This window comes from Gavia stellata, chromosome 3 (genome assembly GCF_030936135.1).
Source record: "Gavia stellata isolate bGavSte3 chromosome 3, bGavSte3.hap2, whole genome shotgun sequence".
In the NCBI taxonomy this organism is placed as follows: Eukaryota; Metazoa; Chordata; class Aves; order Gaviiformes; family Gaviidae; genus Gavia; species Gavia stellata.
Window position 1 is genome coordinate 76,875,878 of NC_082596.1, and position 20,674 is coordinate 76,896,551.

General features: G+C 36.5%; 1 protein-coding gene across 1 annotated transcript in view; it reads left to right on the top strand.

Annotated features, from left to right (window-relative positions):
- DDC (dopa decarboxylase) overlaps positions 1 to 20,674 on the top strand; it is a 47,154-nt gene that overhangs the window by 10,958 nt on the left and 15,522 nt on the right. The window contains exons 5-9 of the mRNA XM_009819569.2: positions 3,148 to 3,291; positions 11,411 to 11,477; positions 13,559 to 13,653; positions 15,390 to 15,457; positions 19,919 to 19,995. Of these exons, the coding sequence (XP_009817871.2) occupies positions 3,148 to 3,291; positions 11,411 to 11,477; positions 13,559 to 13,653; positions 15,390 to 15,457; positions 19,919 to 19,995 (451 nt within the window). The remainder of the gene's footprint in view (positions 1 to 3,147; positions 3,292 to 11,410; positions 11,478 to 13,558; positions 13,654 to 15,389; positions 15,458 to 19,918; positions 19,996 to 20,674) is intronic.

Genomic DNA, 20,674 nt, shown 5'->3' on the forward strand with positions numbered 1-20,674 from the left:
TTGTGTTGAGTAAGTTTAGACCATCTTTTGTTACATCTAGGCTTGTGTGTCCATGTGTGCATACATTATTTTCCTCCTACAAACACATGTACGAAGAAACACACATACATCCTCTCCCTGTATGCATGCGTGGGTGCAGATGCGTGCACACAGACAAACCTAGTGCATGAATATAAAGCAAATCGGTCGTAGTACTTGAAGAAGTCCAGAACATTACTTTTTTTAAAGAAAAAACCTCCCAAAATCTCCATATATCAATACAGCTAGGAAATCTTCTAAGAAAACAGAATACATAATCTGTGATTTCTGACTGTGAGTGGTATTTAGCAGACTGAGTTAGGCTAAATTCTCAGCAGGCCAGGACCATGAGAGGCTTTTACTGTTAATGAAAGCAAATTTTAGTCTTGTGAGTTCTGCTGCTCTTACCTTTCTGACACACTAATCCTACTGAAGGGCCAAGCAATATTGCTCTTCTCAATAGCTGTGATATTTTCTTATCTAAATGTCAATGAGATAGAAGAAACTTCCTTAGTATTTGATATTTAGTTTAAAGTAATATCTGATTATGCAGAATAAAATGGCCAGGTTTCAGGCTTACCTTGATTTACAACTAAGTGTGTGTTAAAAAGCACTGGAGAACAAGTTAAAAGGACACTTGCTCTTTGCTGGTGGGAAGAGGGACTGCACTTGTAGGTTGAAAAGAGTCAGGACAAGAAAATATGAGGAAAGATAACTTTTCAAAAGGCACAAAGGTTATTTGTCCTTTTTTTGTCTGGGACCCTAAGGTCTGTGTTGCTCAGACTGCCAGTCTTAGAGTTCAAATTCTGACCCAGTGATGCACAAAGCCTTTTACTTGTTTTTGTCCCATATAAGTGGCTGATCTGAAATGAGGACTGACAGGCCTTTCTGCCTACTGAAGGTCAGAGGATCTTATGTTTACAAAAGGATTTGCCTTAAGTTATTGCTGACCTTTCAAAGCAGATTGTTGCAGAGCTCACTGGTCCTTCTGCATTAAGAACAGACCTGTGTGATTCATAGGCAATAAACTACAAAAGAAAGTAAGCCTAAGCCATTCTGTGGGAGAGAAAACAATGCACTGACAGACCATAACACTGCAAGAACGCATTAGGAGGGAGGTACAAAGTTGGCCGGTACGGAGACCCAGATCAGAAAGCTGAACTCAGATCTCATGTATTTTGGGAGCTCATTTTAGCTTCTCAGCATTTTGGGGAAATCTTCATCCCATTGAAATCCTTTTGCTTTGTGTTAATGAGTACAGAGCAGGACTGGCAACAAAGCTTTCCCCAATAACTACTTGGGGGTTTGGAGACAACAGAAGAGGATCCTGTGTATTTTAGTGCCTGGGCTATCCTGCCTGAGGCTCCTCTTGCAGGGGACCCTGAATGTGAGACCTTGGAGCTGAGAGGATCGTTCGGCTACCCCTGACAGTAGACACCTGACTGTTTGGGACCAGGACAGAAATCAGGGTAGTTTTTTAAAATTCTCAATTTTTTTCAGGCTATTTCCTTCATCAACCTTTTTTTGCCATGTTTATTTGGCTACCTTAAGCAGCTGCCCACTCATTTCACTTATTTCTGTTTGGTTCCTTGCTCTCCTCAAGGATGGTGGGAGATTCCCGAGTACTTTCCTGAAGACTAGGAATTCCATGGAGCAGCATGTCACTAAAGATTTGTTACAATGCAAAAGCATCTTGGCAGTTTTAACCTTAAGATTGTGAATGGCTGTAGTTATCAGAGCCTTACTACAATTTTGGAGACTTGAGGAAGGAATTCTGAGGTTCTGACTAGCTAGCAACCTCAGTTTATTATTATAGTTTGCTTATTTAGAATTCTTGTATAAATCAGTTGTAAAATACCTCTTTCCATTGTACACTTGAATGAAGTATGATATTGCTATGGTACACACATTGTTTTTCACTTCAAAAGCAGTTAGTTATATTTTAAGTCTAGACTTCTAGATTTTCTCAAGCTGGTGCCTAATAAGTTTGCCAAAGTACATTAACAAGAAGCACTGCTGAGATAGATACAAGTTAACAGTAAATCTGCCTTTAAAACGCATCATTCCAGCGATATGTGAAGTTGAAAGGCAGAAACATTATATTCATCTGGTCTTGTTCAACCTATGTTTTGGCTTAATCTTTTCTGTGATTATATGCTAAATTGGAACAGAATTAGTAAGTGCTCTTGTAGGCACTAGGAAGAACCAACAAGGGTAGGATGGAGATTATGAGTGAGAATAGTCATGATATGAAAAGGTGAGGAATTTTTCTCTTTCAAATTAATGACAATTAATGAAATTTTAGAAGGTGGAAGGTAAAATAGCTTTTTTTGGTTTTATTCACGCTCTAAAGGAGAGTATTTTGTGGCTAAACATACCTTTTACTGTTAATAGAGTTATTACAGTATTGTACTTCACAATTTTATAAGAATTTTTTATTGATATCTGTTTTTATTTACTGAGATGTACTTTTATGTTCTAAAAAATATTATTTAATGGGAATTCAAATAAAATGGGTTATAAATAAAATAAAATATTTGGAATGATCCTTAATTGCCTACAAAAATGAATGAATGATTGAACCACAATTTATTCAGTAGGTAATTAAAAAAAAATGGTAATGTAAGAAAATATCTCAGTCTATATCATACCATCATGTACATTTTTTTAGGGTTCAGCAAAGCTGTACGCCATAAAAATATGCTAGTAAGCAACTGAATCATTATCAGGCAAGCTGATTATCTGCATGTCTTTTGGTTGATTTGGAGCCAAATCCTGACGCTCTTAATCAATTCTACCTAATTGTGAACATGTTAATTAAAGCTCTCACTAAGGTTAATTGAACTCTTGTCTGAATGACGCCATGGCAATAGTTTCAAGAATACTTCAGGGTTTCTATTAGTGTATTTGTGTGTGTGTGTATGTGTATATATATGTATGTATGTGTGTCCATCCATCTGCCTATCTGTGAAAGAGGGAGAGGTACGTGTCTGTTATATACCAGCAACAGTCCCAGGATCTCAAGTATTGCTTTACTTGAAAGAAATTATATTTTGTTTTCAAATTCAAATGAACTTCTTACCTAACAATAAAAGGTATCTGTCTTAAAACCTGCCCATTTCCTTGTAGGCTCATTCATCAGTGGAAAGGGCTGCATTAATTGGTGGTGTGAAGATTAAAAATGTTTCTTCAGATAATACATTTAGTGTTCGTGGTTCAGCCTTAAAGAAAGTTTTGGATGAAGACAAAGCTTCTGGTCTTATCCCATTCTTCGTGAGTACTGGATTTTAATTACTCAATGGATTTATTGCTTCTGATAAGCTATTATTGACATGAGTAGATGATCTCATCCCTAACAGAGGGATTGATAGGCAACCTAGCTAGAATACTAGGACAGGTTCCATGAGTGTTCTTCACACACCTTTCTGTGCAATATAAGCAATTCATTTGAGCAGCTGGTTGCACTTCCCAGCAAAAATAATGTTTTAAAAGGACTTAAAGTTATATTAGACAGTTGAATAAATCCAGGTGAATTTTGTAGTTGCATGTAATCCTGCAATGTTATAATCTAACCCTTGAATTCTGAACTGCCTCTTTTACAAAGATATACTTCTGTTTTTCAGGTTCTAACTTACTTACACATAAAACAAGTTTAAAGGCAATAAATTAAATTATGGTATCTCAAACGTAAATGTTTTCAAGAAAAAATAGTTTCTCCTTCTCACTACTTCAGCGAAGAAATCAACCTCCATAACATACCCCAAATATCAGCAAGATCAGACATTGTCAGACAGGTATTTGTGAGTATGTGACTTATCTCTAACAGGTGAGCTACAGGGAATCTGGCTGTGGAAGTTTTAAGGTGTCATCATTTCTTCTTATCTGTCCACTTTCCTTTCCAGAGACTCCTGCTTCCACAGCAGTCCAGCAAAAGCAAATGTTTTTATCTCAGTAGCTGAAGCCCATAATCCTCAATTTTTGATACAGAACAGTGTTAGATTGGATACGATTCTAAAGTTTGGTTCTACTATAAGTACCTGATGGAAAACAATATTTGCTTATTCATCAGATCTACTCCTCCTGTCAGTTCAGAACACCATCTTATTATTTCAAGATAAAGCAATATTTTTCCATTTGTTTTTTCATGGAGTAAGTAACCTCTGTTATGTTTCTGTACATCATCAGCAAAATTTTTTGCTCATTGCCAAGCATTATACCTCTAAAAAACTTGATATAGACCATGATCTGTATAGATCTATAAAGGGGTATAATATGCTACCAATAATATGTTCTTACCGGCCTCCACTGAAGAAAAATTGGAGGGAAAAGAAAAAACTATTTTAGAAACCGAAAACTTTGGAAATGGGATTTTTTAAGAGAGTCCAAAGTATGTGGCCATTTTTTCAGAAAAGTCATGTCTGATGACAATTTTTTCTTTTCTTTCATGTGGTAACATTTTGAAAAGGGCTAATGTGACTTAAACTTCTATTAACTGTTTTCAGAAGAATTAGCAGATTAAGTCATGGATAAGGACAAATAGGACAAAGAAGCTTAAATTTCAATAAGCTGTTTTGAAAATGTAATCTTTTTTACTCTTCTTGTTATTAAACTTCAGTGTCTGTTTTTATGTAGTATGAGGATGACTAGGGTGAAAAGTGTTTTTCATATGTGCAGAATGCTGCTAATTTCTAGCCTGCCTGGAACTAGTGAGTCCTTGGGATGACCAAGCACATCCCACCAATTGTTTTCCAATATAGTAAGACTATGACTGAGAAACAAAGCATCTATAAGGCTGCCTAAATGAACTTCTTCGTTCTGTGGGCTGCGCCTATTGAAGGAGATGTGCTATGAGGCATGTTTTATTTCTCTGTTGTATGGTACCAGCTCATAATATCTTATATAAGATTCTACTTGTTTATCTTATTGTTAATTTTAAACAAAGTGCAGCACTATATCACATCTCCATGCACTAATTACAAATTTAATGTGTTTTTTCCTCATCTTTTGTTCATTAACAAAAAAATACAACTTGCCCCTCATAAATATTCGTGCCTTATTATTTTTTCTATGTGTAGCAAGAAGAAATAAAAAATTCTAGTTTATGCATTCAGTGACACCTTTACAAAGGGTGATTTAACTGTTGTTTTTCTTCCTCTGTTTGCTTAGCTGTGCAAAATAAGCTTTCAAAGACAGTAGAGGCTCAGTCTGAGTTAATATGGCCTGTGCCAGGTCTTCCATTTATTTGTATACATAAAACATGTCAGCTTAGATTAAACTAGATCTCATTATCCCTATGGTTAGCCTCTTAACTCAAAAGGTGTGTTAATTCTCTGTCATGTGGAGCAGCAGTCCATGCACGGTATTAGTGCTCCCTTTTCTGGCTTGCAGATTTCAAAAGCCTTTCCATTTCTTTTGTTCTTGAGTAATTTGGTGCTATTTTGTTTTGTTCTGGTGACAAAGATATGCACATTGCCAAGGAAACACCTTATGCCACTTTATTCCTTGTCTCCCTGTATTCACTGATCCTTCACTAAGGGGAGTGATTCAACATCAAAGTAAAAAGTTAAACAGAAGAAATTCTGCCTGAAGAGACTTGCGACAGCAGAGAGATCATTCCTAATGAAGAGATCTTGGTTGCATCCAAGCTGATGCAGTCTCCCTCATCAGCAAATTTTGTAGGGGATTAAAAAGAAAATACAAGCAAATTACAATGCCTTATAGGCATGATTCTCCTCTTACATTTAATGAATAAATGAGGAATCATTATATTGAACTTGATAAAAGTGCTTTGCTTGTAGAGGTGAGTGGTGAATCAGGGGCGCGTTTGCTTGATGTGAAACAGGTTCTTCACTGGTAGTTATAGGTTTGCTTTTCACATACATAGGATTTGGCAGTCAGCCTTTCTTTGGGAGGGGCATTGTCTTTAAAACGAGTCTTTGAATTCCTATCCACTATCAATATCTTTTAGCACTAGTAATGTGTATATCATTTTGTTCAGTGAAGGCTATTGCCAGTTAGTGTTCCCAGACCTCTACTTCTGTTTCCTTTTTTTATTTCTAAGTTCAGACTTGTGTTAATTTGTCTCTTTCAAAATACTTTTGCAGAAATTGAAACAGAGATATTTTCATATAGTAAAGCAAGCAGACTGTGCAAACAAAGCACTTAACCATGTCAGCTGTTGAGGTACTAAAGTTGCCACGATTTACCGAGGAGCAATTTCCAAGTGTGGCTGATATGCAGCCCTTCGTCTGGCCACCAGTTACAGGGGAGCTTTAAAGCACATGCTGAAGCCATGTCCACTTCATTAATTGTAAACACTAACCAGTGGTCAAGCACATGCGTAAATGCCTTTCTCAGCTGGGCCCTATGCTCCCAGCTTGAGGCAGGCCTCTACATTGGATGATTGTTGACTGGGATGCTCAAATGTGGAGACCACTAAGTTAAGCACAGCTAAATTCAGATGTAGGGTCCACTGCATTCAAGCCTAGTCCACTTGAATGTGTGTAAGTGGCCTGTGAGCTTTATACTGTCTTTCATAAATCAACACTGATACATTGCAGCTGGCATACATATAGTACAATATACTTCAACAACCTCATCCAGTATAAAGCTGCTATAACGTGACTGCCTTGCTGCTGAACAAAGGCCCAGCATGAAATCTCTCTGATTCTAGCTGAAATGACTCTTCTGAATGATGATCTGCAGAATATTAAGCGGGCTGTTTGTATCCAGACTCACTCGGGAAACAAAAAATCAGAATTAGACTGACAGAGGAGCCATCTTTTCAGTAAAAGTTAACACTTAGATCCTGACCACAGATTCCCATTTGGAAGAAGCATTCTCGAGACATGTACAGATGTCTAGAGCAATGGATGTTTCTTAGCCCACAGTTTGTGAATGATTGCTGTTTCGTAAAATTCTGAATGGTGGTTTAGTAGACTGTTGCAGTTTTCTTCAAGCCACAGACATTCTCATGAGTGCAAGCTGGCAAACAACTGAATAGGAGAAAATAAAAATAATAAGAGAACATTGAAAATTCTGCCTCACTTTAGTTACTTGCAAATGAAAAGCTTTGTGGTGAAACTGAAAAATGTGTGTTCACATCTTTTTCAAAAGCTGGAGGAGGTCTTCCAGTCGAGAAGATTGAGAGTCATTGCTCTCAGGCATCATAAAGATTCATGCATGTTCCCTGACATAGCTCCTGATTTCAGGAAAGTAATAAATGAGATGACTGATGCAAGCATTTTAGCTGCTTTGTATTTGCAACCCGGGCTGAGTCAAATTTGAAGTGCACAACCTGAAAAGAATAAGGCCTGCAGGCTATACTGAGCCATCAGTCCCATTTCTGTGATGCAGCCTGTCCCCCGCCCTTTGCACAAATGTGATTTTTGCCGGTGTTATACAGGTTACAAATTGAGTTAGATTCATTGTGTAGTACTGAGGCAGGGTAATGAGAGTCCTGACAAGAGCAGATGCTGTCACTTTAAGTGGTTTCTGAGAATTAAAACAAGTAGCTTTGAGGCTTAGATACCTGCAGAGAGAACAACAAAATTATTTTAGAAACTGAGGTGTACTTTACAGAATAAGTCATTATTTAAACAATTAAGCATATGTTTGAATTTATATAATCTCTCACTGAAGCACCATACTCCTTATCCTGATTAGAAGAATACTTCAACTGCAGTACAACACTAATAACAACGTGTAACTTCCTGTTGTGAAATCTCCATCATTATTTTAATTGCTGAACTAGCCAAGATAATTTCACTCGAATCTTGTCAGAAAGTCCACACCATATTATCATAAAATACATGTATAAAAGCAGAGCTAAGTCTATAGTGCAGTCTTTATTTGGGTATTTTCCAATCCAATGGGTTAACCCCTATTCTTTATGTATATAGAAAAATTAGAATTTTCATTGTGGTATCCTCCATTTCCAGTGACACAATTTGTAGATCTGTAGTTCAGCCAAAGATGAAATGCAGGTTTCTCCTGATTGTGGGAACATCTTAGGTAGACAATAAAGCAATAAATGTATTTTCACTCCATACATGCATGCCCGCTTAGTAAAAAAAGGGAGGAAATGTATTCCTTTTTAAAAGAATATCCTGCAATCTTTTTAAAAGCAACCTCCCTCAAAGGATGATTAAACTTCCAGAGAAGTCATAAACGTACCTCAAGGCACTGTAATTATTCTGTTCCTCTCATGTGTCTCAGGAATATGGGAAGGCACAGGATAGATAAAGATTAGATTATTTTGAGGGAAAACTGTGTTAGCAAAATTTTATTAACTATATATTCAACATTCTTCTCATTTTCAGAACTGTATTTGTTTCAAACTCAGGTTGTTAGTAGCTTGATATGGAAAAAATACTGAATTGTCCCTTTCTTATTTTAATAATAACTTTTCCCATAGCCAATACTTTTTATTGGTGCAATGAAACATGATTATAGTTATTAAAATTGCTGTAATTGTGAAGTTGGGGGAACACCTGCGCTGTCCGTGATAAAACGTTTTCAGGGTTTTATATGACTACATTTAATCAGGGCTGCCTTATACAAAGGCAGGATATGACTTCCTCTAAGAGTGTACATAAATTTGTATGAATTGAGTACGATCTGAGTACTTTCCATTAAACAGAAAAATTCAGCTCCCTACAACAATTTAAAATATCTCTGAGGTATATGGTATAATATAGATGCAGAAAGTGTACTTAAAAGAGAGGTTTTACCTCTCTAGCAATAGATTATTGAATTAGTTCAATATTTTTGGGATGTATAATTTTAAATTTCTGGCTTTTTGAATACATATCCACCTGCCCTTTTTACTGGATGTTTATGTTAGTGTGGGATTGCCTAGAAATTTTGAAAAATCGTGTTTAGTAAGTAGTAAAACAACCATCTGTCACTTTGCATGAATTCTCTAAAAACCTGGAACTTGCAAATGAAAATCCCATCGCATTTATTCAACTCTTTGTCTCATAATCAGATTATTTTTTCCAAGATGTCAGGCCCTTCTAGTGCGCTGTTGCCACTTTATTTCACAGGATGAAAAGAAGAAAGAAGGTTGATGGGAAATGTGAAAAGCAAAAATAAATAAACATCTTAAAACTTCATGAGAAGTTATTGGGAGGACTAGTAAGGGAACCCCCGGAGAGAAAACCAACTCTTAGTCCTGAGATGTGTACAGGACCTGCTTTACGATGTCACTGTAAATGATTTGTAACAGTCTCCAATATCTAATAGCTGGTAGAAGTGAAAAAGTCAAGGGAATCTCTAGCTTGAAAGTGAGTGACAACTTGTGAATGAGAATGAGTGTTCAAGGGAACAAATTAAAGTGTAAAATATTGGTAGCTATCAAGTAGTGTGATTAAATAGAGAAGAAATACTCAGTGCAAATGTGTATCACCTTTTAAAAAAGAAGGAAAAAAGACCTTCCTGAAAAAGCTGTTATCATTTAACTTTTCAGTAACATGAACTCCTAGAATTAACGAGCTCTCAGTGAAATGCAGGAGAGACAGTGTGTGAATGTCTGAGCTAGAAGAATAGAAAAGAACATACGCTTGGCAAGTGAAATGTGGTATTAGGCTAAAACAGATTATAGGATTTTGGCAAACAATTTGCTACTGGCATAATAAGATGAAATTGTTTTTCTCAGAAGTAGAAAGCTCATTGTGCTAGAGAGAGAGACTAAAAGCTGAAAGCAGATAAGGCCACATCAGGTAACCTAAACATGAGCAAAATCCTTTGCTACAGAAGTGCTTACTCACATCACGATGACTGTAACAGAACAGGCCAAAAGTCCACCCTGTCCCACACACTCAAGTCACCAGCTGCACCTCTCAGCTGGGCACCGGCAACATGTCCCTATCCTACAGCAGCGCCACAGCTAAGGCAGTGATGACAACAACACATACTGCTCTTCAATGAGGAAATTCTCTAGTATGGCAGGAAGACCTACTGCACTGGATAAACTAAGCAAACGCTTAAGAAATAGAAGATAGTACTTGGCACGTTGGATGAGCCAGAGAAGTCCAATACAGAGAAGGAACCACTGGAAACATTTCCTGATGGTATCACTCCTGCTACAGGGCGAGAGCAGTGAACCCAAAGGCCCTGCGTACCTACTCATTGTGGAGTTGTGAAACAAAAATGCACTGTATGGAGTTTTAATGTATAATTGTATCTATGTTTTGGTATGACAGGATGTTTGTTTCTTGAAAGGTCTAGTGGATGGATAAGTATCATCTAGGTGTTCCTCTGTCTTCTTATAGGTCTTGTCATGAATTCACTAAGGGACATGCACACACACACACCAGAAAAATGTAGCTAGTTGCAGATATATAGGGAAAAACAGTGAAAGCAAAAGACAGTGCATTGACAGTATACTTGGCAGAAAAAGTAACCAGAACAACAAAAATTAAAACGGTAAATTCTGGATTTGACATATTTATAGTCAGCTCCTGGCTGTACAATAGTTTGTGTACAAGTACAAGGCAAAAACCAGACCCAGCTTTTATTAGTACTTACAAAAATGAGACAAGGTGTTTTAAAACATAAATGTAGCAATGAAAAATAAAATAATGTCAGTTTATATGCGCTTGGTAGTGGGGTTTTGGGGTTATAATTCAACCTGCATATTGCCAGTAAATTACGATAGCTCACTTTCACCTGGTTATAGCATTTATGTTGCCTCTGCTTTTGGCCCACTGGTCATGCAGCAGGATACATTAAATGAGACATTAACAGAATGAAGGAAGAATGGTTCCAGTATTTTAGGATGAATTTGGGAGAACAAGTTTCTCTGGGCAAAAATCTTGCAAACCTAATAGTGAACATATGCTACTAGTGAACAGGTCCCAGGCTGCAGATCTACTGAGTACAAATCAGTTACGAGTCTTTGTTACAGAGCTGTGGCTCTTTAATTCAGGCGGTAATATTTTATGATCCATTCTGTCAATAGGAATTCCAGCACCTTTAAGTTGCTCAAGTTCAGAGCTTGCTTATTTATAAACTGCAAATCATTTTGATGATAATTGAGTATGTGAGGTTAGTACTGGGCCACATGATAAGCATGTGGAACACATAGGAAATGTATAAAATATAGCGTTAATACAATAGTGTGACAATATTACATTACTTATAAGTCAATTTTATATTATCATTTGATTTTATGCATCTGTCTCAATGGACACTTATGGGAGCTTTGAAAAAAAAATTAGATTCTCAAAAGTTCCACTGAAGGATAAGTATTGGGTAAAATCAATTTATTTTGCCCTATAGCATCTATTCTCTCTGTTTATTGTTGCCTTTGCAGACAGTTTTTTTCATTTGATAATTTTCTTTGCTGTAACATTTAAATTTTTTTGCCTTTGTTTTCTTGGCTTTGCAGTTCTGTGCAACACTTGGAACCACACCTTGCTGCTCCTTTGACAAACTGTTAGAACTGGGTCCTATTTGTAAGTTTTTGCTGCTGCTTTCTAAAATTGCAGATACCAGTTTAAGCCATGCTGAGTCATTTCCAGGGCATTGTGCAGCGCCAGTGTCCAAATTCAATAAGGCTACTTATAAACGAGACCTTCAGTTACAGTTTTCTTTCTAATATTAGGTCAAGCAGCATGCTTGCATTCTCAAACCATTAAAGAGTACAGATGACATTGCCTGAAGGGTTTGTGGGGGTGTGGGGGGAATATTTTGGAACACTGTCAGTTAAAAATTACTGTAAGTGCTTCAGTTTGTAACGTTTTTCTTCAAGCCCTTCTACCTGCAAGCGCATCTAGAGCAATGGTGAAGATCAGGGAAAAGCTGAACTCTAGTTCTTCTCTGCACCAAGTGTTTTGTTTCTGTCTGGTTCTAACCACTGTAAAAAGCAGGGAAATGTGCACCAAAAATCCACATGTTTTCTCCTTAATCCTTCCTCTCCCTTCCCCGATTTCCTTCCTCTTGCAAGAAAACAGGACAAGTGCCTGAGTCATGGCCTGTGTTATGGCCGGTTGTGTCAAGCTTTGATCCGCAGCAAGGCTTGGTCAAAAGCACACGCTTGCTGGCTGATGAAAATGTAACAGAGGCGCACCATATCTGTTCAAGTGTACACTTCGAACAGGAAATTTATAGCTATAAGCAATTGGAAGCAGCCTTATAGAAACACGGCTAGATTTGATGTTCTGTTAATTTATTCAGGTGGGGCCTAAAACATTTGGGGTTTGTGCGGTGGTGACTTGCTCTGTGAGGTTTCCTGCCCTTCAGCACAAGCCCCAGAGATTCAGTTTCTCCCAGTCCTCCTTTCTGAAAAGGTTTCTAGTAGTCTGCTTAGCAGCTAGAGACTATTTTGCTGTTCAGGTTATTCCTATAGACCTGACCTAATAAAATAGTGACACCAATACTTTTAGGTATAGCAACTAATAATGTGTGTTTCACCAGTTGTTCTCAATGATTTCCTGCTTGTGCAGCAGAGACCAGTAGAAGGATTGTGCACTACTCAAATCATAAGTCTCATGCTAGCTTTTCTGCGTGCAGGTGACTTTTCTTCTTAATATATATGAGCAGTAGTCCTATGAAATAAAGGCAGTGTCTCAAACCAAGTATATTTAAAAATAAATAATCAGTTGAACTTTGAACATGTTTTCAAATAAACCTAAAAGCCGTGGATGTTATGAATAATATTTTATTAGCTTTTTCCAGACATTTATGCAAAAAGAAAATGTAGTTCACAAGAATGCAAATTCCAGCATGAACTTGGTGCCCAACTGCAGATCTGAATGGATATACTTCTGTATGTGGAAATATCCATCAGAATTATTTGGTGACCAGTGTAAAGATGTTATGTGGGCTTCAGTCATCAACTCATAGACTAGAATTGTTACCGTGTGCATTAATATAGGTGATCTATAGCAGAGTGTGAACACTAAATTATGAAGAATACATGAGAGGCTCATACGCTAAAATATTTCTGCAGAAACCATTCAGTGACTAATCAAAACTAGCACTTTCTTAACATTTCAATGCTTGCTCTTGCGTAAGTGTCTCAGTCCTTGAAATAAACAGTTTGCTGCACATACTTCAAAAGCATGTGCATGCACATATATCAATATGTAAAAAATACTGTTTAGAAACGTGTGTTCATGATTCATGAGTGGGGAGCGCAGCTAAAACTCTAGCTTCTCTTGCTAAAGTGGATAGTTTTATTACCGTACAAAAGATAACTACATCTCTAGATATATCTTTTTAAAGTGTATTTTATAATGGTTATTAAATCAAAATAATTTCATATCTTATGTTGCTTAACATTAATAAGATAAACATAGACATGTAAGGACTCCATTCCAGTAGAAGTGGGGAGGAAGAAGAATATGTTATGTATACATCTTTATGTATTAATGGAAACCCAGATGGTAGAAACATTTAATCTCTTAATTTAATTTTAAGTTGGGAAAATAATAACATCAAAGAAAATCTCTCAGGCACTTGGTTTCATGCAAATTAATAGGGCTTTTTAATCTGCTGTTTAATTTATTTCCCCTTCAATTAATTTTTTTTTTAGGTAATAAGGAAAATATCTGGATGCATATTGATGCAGCTTATGCTGGGAGTGCATTCATCTGCCCTGAATTCAGGCATCTTTTAAATGGAGTGGAGGTGAATGAAGTGTTTCTTCTCTAGCAGCCTGCTAAAGCCTTGCTCTTCCATAGAATCTGTGTGTTTCTTGTGCATCCAACATTAATGGCTCCTCTAGAATCTCTGAGTATGCTGCACTTCAGTTTGCACTACAAATCCCTGTATATTCTATTACATTACTTATGTTTATATAATTTTTACTGGGTTATTCTGGCAGTATGCAAGTTACCACAGTATGTAAAAGTTTGTCATTCAGAATAGCAAATAGTAGTGAATCAACAAAGTGTCTTACAAAATCTTACAAAACCTTTTTCCCGAATATCCAAAAAGGCACGTTTATAACACCCTAATTCTACATTACATGAAAAAGAAAAAAAAAGAGGAAAGAAGTTCAACAAATTAATGAGCTCATTATGTCTGATTTTTTGCTCACATCCTGAAAATCATATAGGATACAGCCAGCAAAACAAACAGGGTTTAATAACCAAGAGAGCTAAATGAAATATTCCTTTTTCCCCCCCTCACTGAGCTACTTGGCATTCAGTTGCTTAGATAAGAATACTTCAATTTCCTGCTGCTCCCCTCAGACAGACAGATAAGTCCTTGTCTTCCACGTCAGTGGAGAAAATATTACTGTTTGGTAAAGCCAGAAGTTTAAACACAGCACTGATAGATAGTGACTAATGAAGAAGAAGAGAGAAACCCCCCTGACAAATAAAGCATTTCTTTCTGTCTCTTTTTTATCAGCAAATGAAGCTTGTTGTAATTTCCTGTGGGGAATATTTTTTTAAATTATTGCTGTTGGTTCCTGAAGGAAATGAAACAGCATACTTGTCTGGGCCAGCATTTGTCATAAGAGTAAATATTTAACAACCATGAATAGGTTTCTTACCTTATGTAGTACAGGGAAATAGCTAGATAGATTTATAGACAGACAGACAGACAGACAATCTCCTCTTATGAGAGCAATTGTTAATTGTTTACAAGTGACAGGGAAGGTTATGAGAAGCAAATGAGAACAGAAAAGTGCTATATGGAATAGTCAGACCCTGGTGCTGCCAGGCCCCCATCTCTCTTTTTTAAGGCTGATGGCTTCTGCTTTTGTTAATACACAAAACATGGATGAAGCCTTTCCCACACAATGCCCATCTTACCTACCTGGCTTTCTTCTGATGCCATGCCTAAACATATATCAAGTAAAACAGGCCTGTTACATGATTCATATAAACGTGTATTGTGAATACTTACTCTGTGTTGGTTTTTCTTTTGACTTAGATGAAAAAATGACTTCTTCTAAAAGAAAATACCCTGGCAGTAAAAAAAAAAAAAGTAATTTTGTGTGTGTATGTTTAATATTCTTGGATATAGAAAGCTTAGTGAATTGTTTTTGGAAACTGGGACATGAACCATAGTGGATATTCCTGAGTATGCAGGGTTTTTTTTAAGTTTATACTGAGATATATACTTTTCCATAACATATGTATCTAAAAAGTATAATTGTTAGAAAATGTTCAAAATGTTGATAATACCAATAGCCTAGCTGCACACCTAACTTGAATTCCATCCCCAAAATAAGAGAAGATTTAACTATAATAGTTATTAAGTAAGGTAACATCAGCATGAACATTATCTATAAAGCCCCAGTTCAGGAATTAATTCATAGTTATGGTGTACTCAGACAATTTGACAAAGTTGTATCATTAGAACATGGATCCTTTTCTCTTTCATAATTCTGTTTTTTATTTATCCATTCTCAGTTTGCAGATTCATTTAACTTTAATCCTCACAAATGGCTGCTAGTGAATTTTGACTGCTCGGCTATGTGGTAAGCATTACAGTAAAAGAAAACATTGCAAGAGACTAAAATCACATGTTAAATTAGTCTACCTTTCTAGCAGTAGACATTTATTTACATTTCTCTGTTGAAATGAGGAGTTCTGGATAGCTTTAACTCTTGTAAATTATTTACAAAATTCACTCTTTCATGTAATCCAAGTTTCAAAAAAGTAAAATTTAGAAATAGGCCTGAGCTCTGCATTATGTTCCAGAGAGAGAGAAATTCTGAAAAGCCTGCAGAGTCATACTTACTCCATTTTGGGACTGTTTAAAACATAAATGAAAAAACTTCATTTAAGGATGTTAATGCAAGGAACAGCATGCTAAACAGAGCTTTTTCTTCTTTTCCATAAAATTTCTTTTTGTTTGGGCCTTGATTCTTTCAAAAGCCTTTCTAAAAATGCTTGGAATTTGGCTGATGAAAAGCAATTGTTTTCAAAAAGGACTATTTGTGCAATTTTGTTCTGATTTTCAATTTCCCAAGATGACAGCAGAGATGACATTTTGATATAAAACGATGCCAAAGTAGAAACTAGTAGTCATACTTTGAAACAAAGCAAAGTATCATAGCAGTAATAATAGCAATAATAATAACATCCCATAGTAGATGATCCTATTGTGTCCCAAACTGGAATCTCCAGAACCTAGTGTCTACCAGCATCATGACTAATGATACTTATTAGCAAAACAGCTATTCAGTAAATGCAAACTATTTATCAAAATAAACAAAAACATTCATTCCAGTTATAATAGAACAAAATTTGCAAAAATGAAAAAAGAAGGAAAAACTGAATGTTAAGAAGAAGACTCTAAAACATCATCCAGAAGAAGGTCGCCTTATTTAAAAGAAGAATAAATGTGAGACAGTGATCACTCATTTGCCTTTGGTTAACCTTGAGCTCTTTTAAAATCCTCAGAAGAGTTGACTTTTACACAAATAAGTATATTATTCAAATACTACATTACATTTTTGAATTTAAGAGTTTTCCCAAGATAGGCACTTCAAATATTCCAAGTCATAATGAAATTTTTCTTTTCCTTAGAGTAAGTGGCTTACATTTTGATCCTGATTCATCAGTATTGGCAGTGATTAACCCAAGACTCCAGTTTATAAGTACCTCATAACTAGCTGTCTCTCTCTGGAAATAGGGAGAAGATGAAACTCCTCTGCTAGTTTCTCCCTTCTTTTTCTCATCACTCCAAGACATTGTTATCAAAGTAGCCACTCAGAAATGAGCAAATACACCATCATTCTCTTTAATGTTTGTAGGACAATTAAGGGCCAGAGTCTAGTCCCTACCAGTTTCAGTTCTCATTAATTCTGCTTTTCCCTATAACCCTGTGGAACTATGTTAAAAGTATTTTACCTGGCTTTCCAGGAAAACAAGGTATATACAGTCATGCCATCTGGAAAGACTTAGGAAATTATTTTTCTCCGTTTTGTTTCTTGCCTTTTTTTAGATAAGCCATTGCATAAAATGCTTGTTTTCATAGGTAGGAAGATTCCATTACAAGGAATCTCAAGAGACTTTGCAACATTATTTCTTACTCAAAGCAAAAGCTTCACAACTGTAGCCATTCAGCCTTCATTTCAGCAAGGCATTTATGTATAGGTGTTACTCACTTAAGAAAGGATGACGTATACGTTTAAAATTAAACTCTTTGACTTGAAGCCAAATCCATCGTCCAACTACTTCTAAGGCCCATGTCCAAAATTCACCTCTCTTATCAACTGTAACACTGCCTGAAAAGGTGAAATGTAATAACAAAGGATGAAGGAACCTGGTGAGAAAAAGTAACTGTGAAGGACATATAATCCTCTTAGGATCCATGGGAAGTATTAACCATGATATTGTAATAATACAGAAAGAGTTCAGTAAACAGTGAACACCATTTTAGAATCAAATTAAGCTGAGACCTGTTGATGGACAGGCTTCTAAATCACCCAAGCTCCTCAGCACTTTCTCCAATAAACACTCTCATTTCTTTTCCCTGCAAGTTTATTAAGATAATCTAGCCATTAGATCTGTAATGTAATTATTTAACTACTCACTGCAATATATAGCACTGCTGTCATTTGGGATTTGGGATAAACCTTTTGTAAAATATTCTCAGACTTCTCAATGTACAGAAAAGAGCAGTCAGTTTCCTATAAAAAGAAATTTAATATAGCCACTTTGAGAGGGGTATATTTTCCATATTCAAATGTTGGTGTCCTTTAGAAACTCTGCCTTGAAACTACCAGTCAGTTTCGCCTGACTTGTTTAATAGGTGCTCTGGAATATTATAAAATAGGACGAAGTGTCTTCTTTCAGAGAGAGTGAAAATAATGATCTTGCAAAGTCTTGGTATTTTTGCTTTTCTATTACTCTTTTCACGGTTTAAGTGTTAGCTTTTGGTTGGGAAGGTTGTTTTGGTATTTGAAAGGAAGGTGCTTACAGGAAATGGTTATCTGTAAATGGAAGTGAAATTTTCCTGCTGGTTTATACTATGAAGTTACCTTTTTCGTTATTATATCTATCAGTTAAAATGGACAGAATAGAGTGAGGCTATTAAAAGCTGCAGATGTGCAATCCAAGTAAGTAACTTTTCACAAATTTTCATTGCTTTATTCACCAGCAGTTTTATTGTGCATTTTGTATTATGAGTACTTAATACGTGAATATGTGCCACTCAAGGTGTATCTTAGTAGGTCTGTTAGCATAACATCAGGCCTTAACAAAATTCTGGTTTATCAATGACATTTTGGAAATATATATTCAGGATCCTTCAGTCAACCAAGGGTATTTGCAAAGAAAGTTAAGAACATCACTTCTATCCGCTACCAGACCACACAAACACTTACCGCAAAGAAGTTTAAATACCTAGGGTGAAATCTAGACATGGTGTATAAAGGTGCAACTCAACTGGTTCCTATACATTGATGTCCAGGCTTTGGATTTATTTTAGTAATCCTTTTAGATAGTTTTTCATGGTTGCGAGATTAAGACCTGTGAAGTCCCCAAATGGAACAGACACCATCTTTTAAAAAAGCAGTAACATCACCAAGGAAGTGCAAGATGATGGCATTTTTATAGCTTCTAAGCGACCAGATGTTCCTGCAGAATAGTTACGTGTTCCATTGTTTAGCACGGCATATTACAGGAGAAGGAATGAAGCTCTCACAAGACAACTAATGATACTGCTTGTAACTTGGGTTAGTTGCATATGGAATAAGCTACTGAAACACAAATATGTGGAAGTAATCAAATATATCAAATAAACTACAGTAGAACAACGTAGGGTTTGTTCACAATATCTACCCTAATTAAACCTGCTTTCAGATAATAGTTTCTTCCTTCTGTCCACAGGATATTTTCAACACACAAATGGATTATTAATTGTTTTTATTGAGAGTATTCTGAATGTCTTTTACTGTTTTTCATGTGCATAAGCTTACTTATCTTCAGCCATGTACTTTCCATACCTGAAGGCAAGTACTTTGTTAACGTTGGTACTCTCCTGACCATTGAAGTGAGAGGAGGGCTTTTTGTTTGTTTGAGTAAGATGTTTTATGAGCATAGTCTAGATGTGGATGAGACTAGGAGTATGTACTGGCCTATGCATTTACATTAAAACATTAAAAGGCCTAATATAATTATGTAGCAGTCTCTCCCTTTTTGATTTCTGTTTTCTTCTGCCTCTATAAACCCCATCATTTGTAGAGGTGAGTCAATCTTACACATGGAGTGAAGCATAAACCAGCAAAATCTTGTTATTACCTACTGGCAAAATGTTGCTTATTCTTTCTAAAAGGGACACACTGGATTTTGAAACTCAGTCCAGTTACACCACCCGCTAGCTGGCAGTAGTAAGGTATGCTTGTCAGTTTTACATTATGCTGTAGTATATCTGTCAGTGATTGTATATTGGATCCAGCTAAGGGCAGGGTGGTACAAGAGGGAAGCCTGAGTCTGGACCAGGTGGCTCGTCCTTACCAGTGGCTGCTGCTGCCACCACCGCAGCATGGGCAGACCGTGGCCAGGATCCACAGAGCTTCAGCGCAGCTATGCACGGTGTCTAGGAAGCCACAGCTCTTTCCACACAGCTTTGTAGTGCAGTAATTTCAAGGCAACTTCTGTTGACTGCAAACATTAACATTGCTTTAGCTAGTCTCACATTCTGGTGTGAGTGTCTATCACCATAAAAAGATCCTCTGTGTCTGTTTCTTGTCTGTTTTTAAATATGCAGTCGTGCAGTCATGCTGCCCGTTCCTGCTGAGACTTACACTTAACTACTTGTAAGTACAGTACTGATATGGCTGTGAAAAAGCACTGAAAATGGCACAGGCTGTGCTCAGGAAATATGCCAGTTTAAACACATTCAATTTGCCTTCACTTCTTGTGGAAATTTAACCCCTTAAATTTTAATTCTTAAATGTCTCAATTTGATTTCTTTCTTTTTTATACAGGGTGAAAAAAAGATCAGATTTAACAGGTGCCTTTAAATTAGAACCTCTTTACCTGCAGCATCACCATCAGGAGTCTGGTAATTTTATAATTAAATGAAATTATTATTATTTTGTTTGCACACTGATATTTAATGGAAAGAAGGATTTAAGATGAAAACTCTTAAAACTACCTAAGTTGTTTAGGAGCCTATTTCCATTTTAAAAGTGCCCCAGGGAGTTAAGCTTATTAAAATGCACACACATGTCTAGTGAGATTTTAGTTAGTATAAAAAGCAATTGATGGAAAGCCATTTCATAAAGCATTATAGTAATACTTTTGTATTGGGATTTCCCCAGCTCCAGATTTACCACTGACTCTTTGTAGGAGTGTTGAGAAAATTCCTAATGATCTTTCGGTAGTCAGATAAACATATTATTGGATGCTGTGTATCGAGCCCCTTAACCTGCCTTCCCTGGCATATCTTTCTCCAGGATGATTTCAAGATCTGATTTGTTTTTAGGGTTTCTAAAGTCTGTGACCTTTTTCTTTAGCTGTGCATGCAAGCTCTGATTCAAATTTTCAAATACCCATGTCAGAAGCAAACATTCCCTGAAACCACAAAGCAGAGGTGAGCTGTGTTTGATATCTGTCCTCTGTTTTGAATGATAGCTATGTGGGACATTATCCTATTGCTCTCACATTCTTACATTGATTGTAGAGAAGGAGGTAAGTGCAGGCTATCTACCTATCTTGTACCAAACGCTCATGAAAGCTCT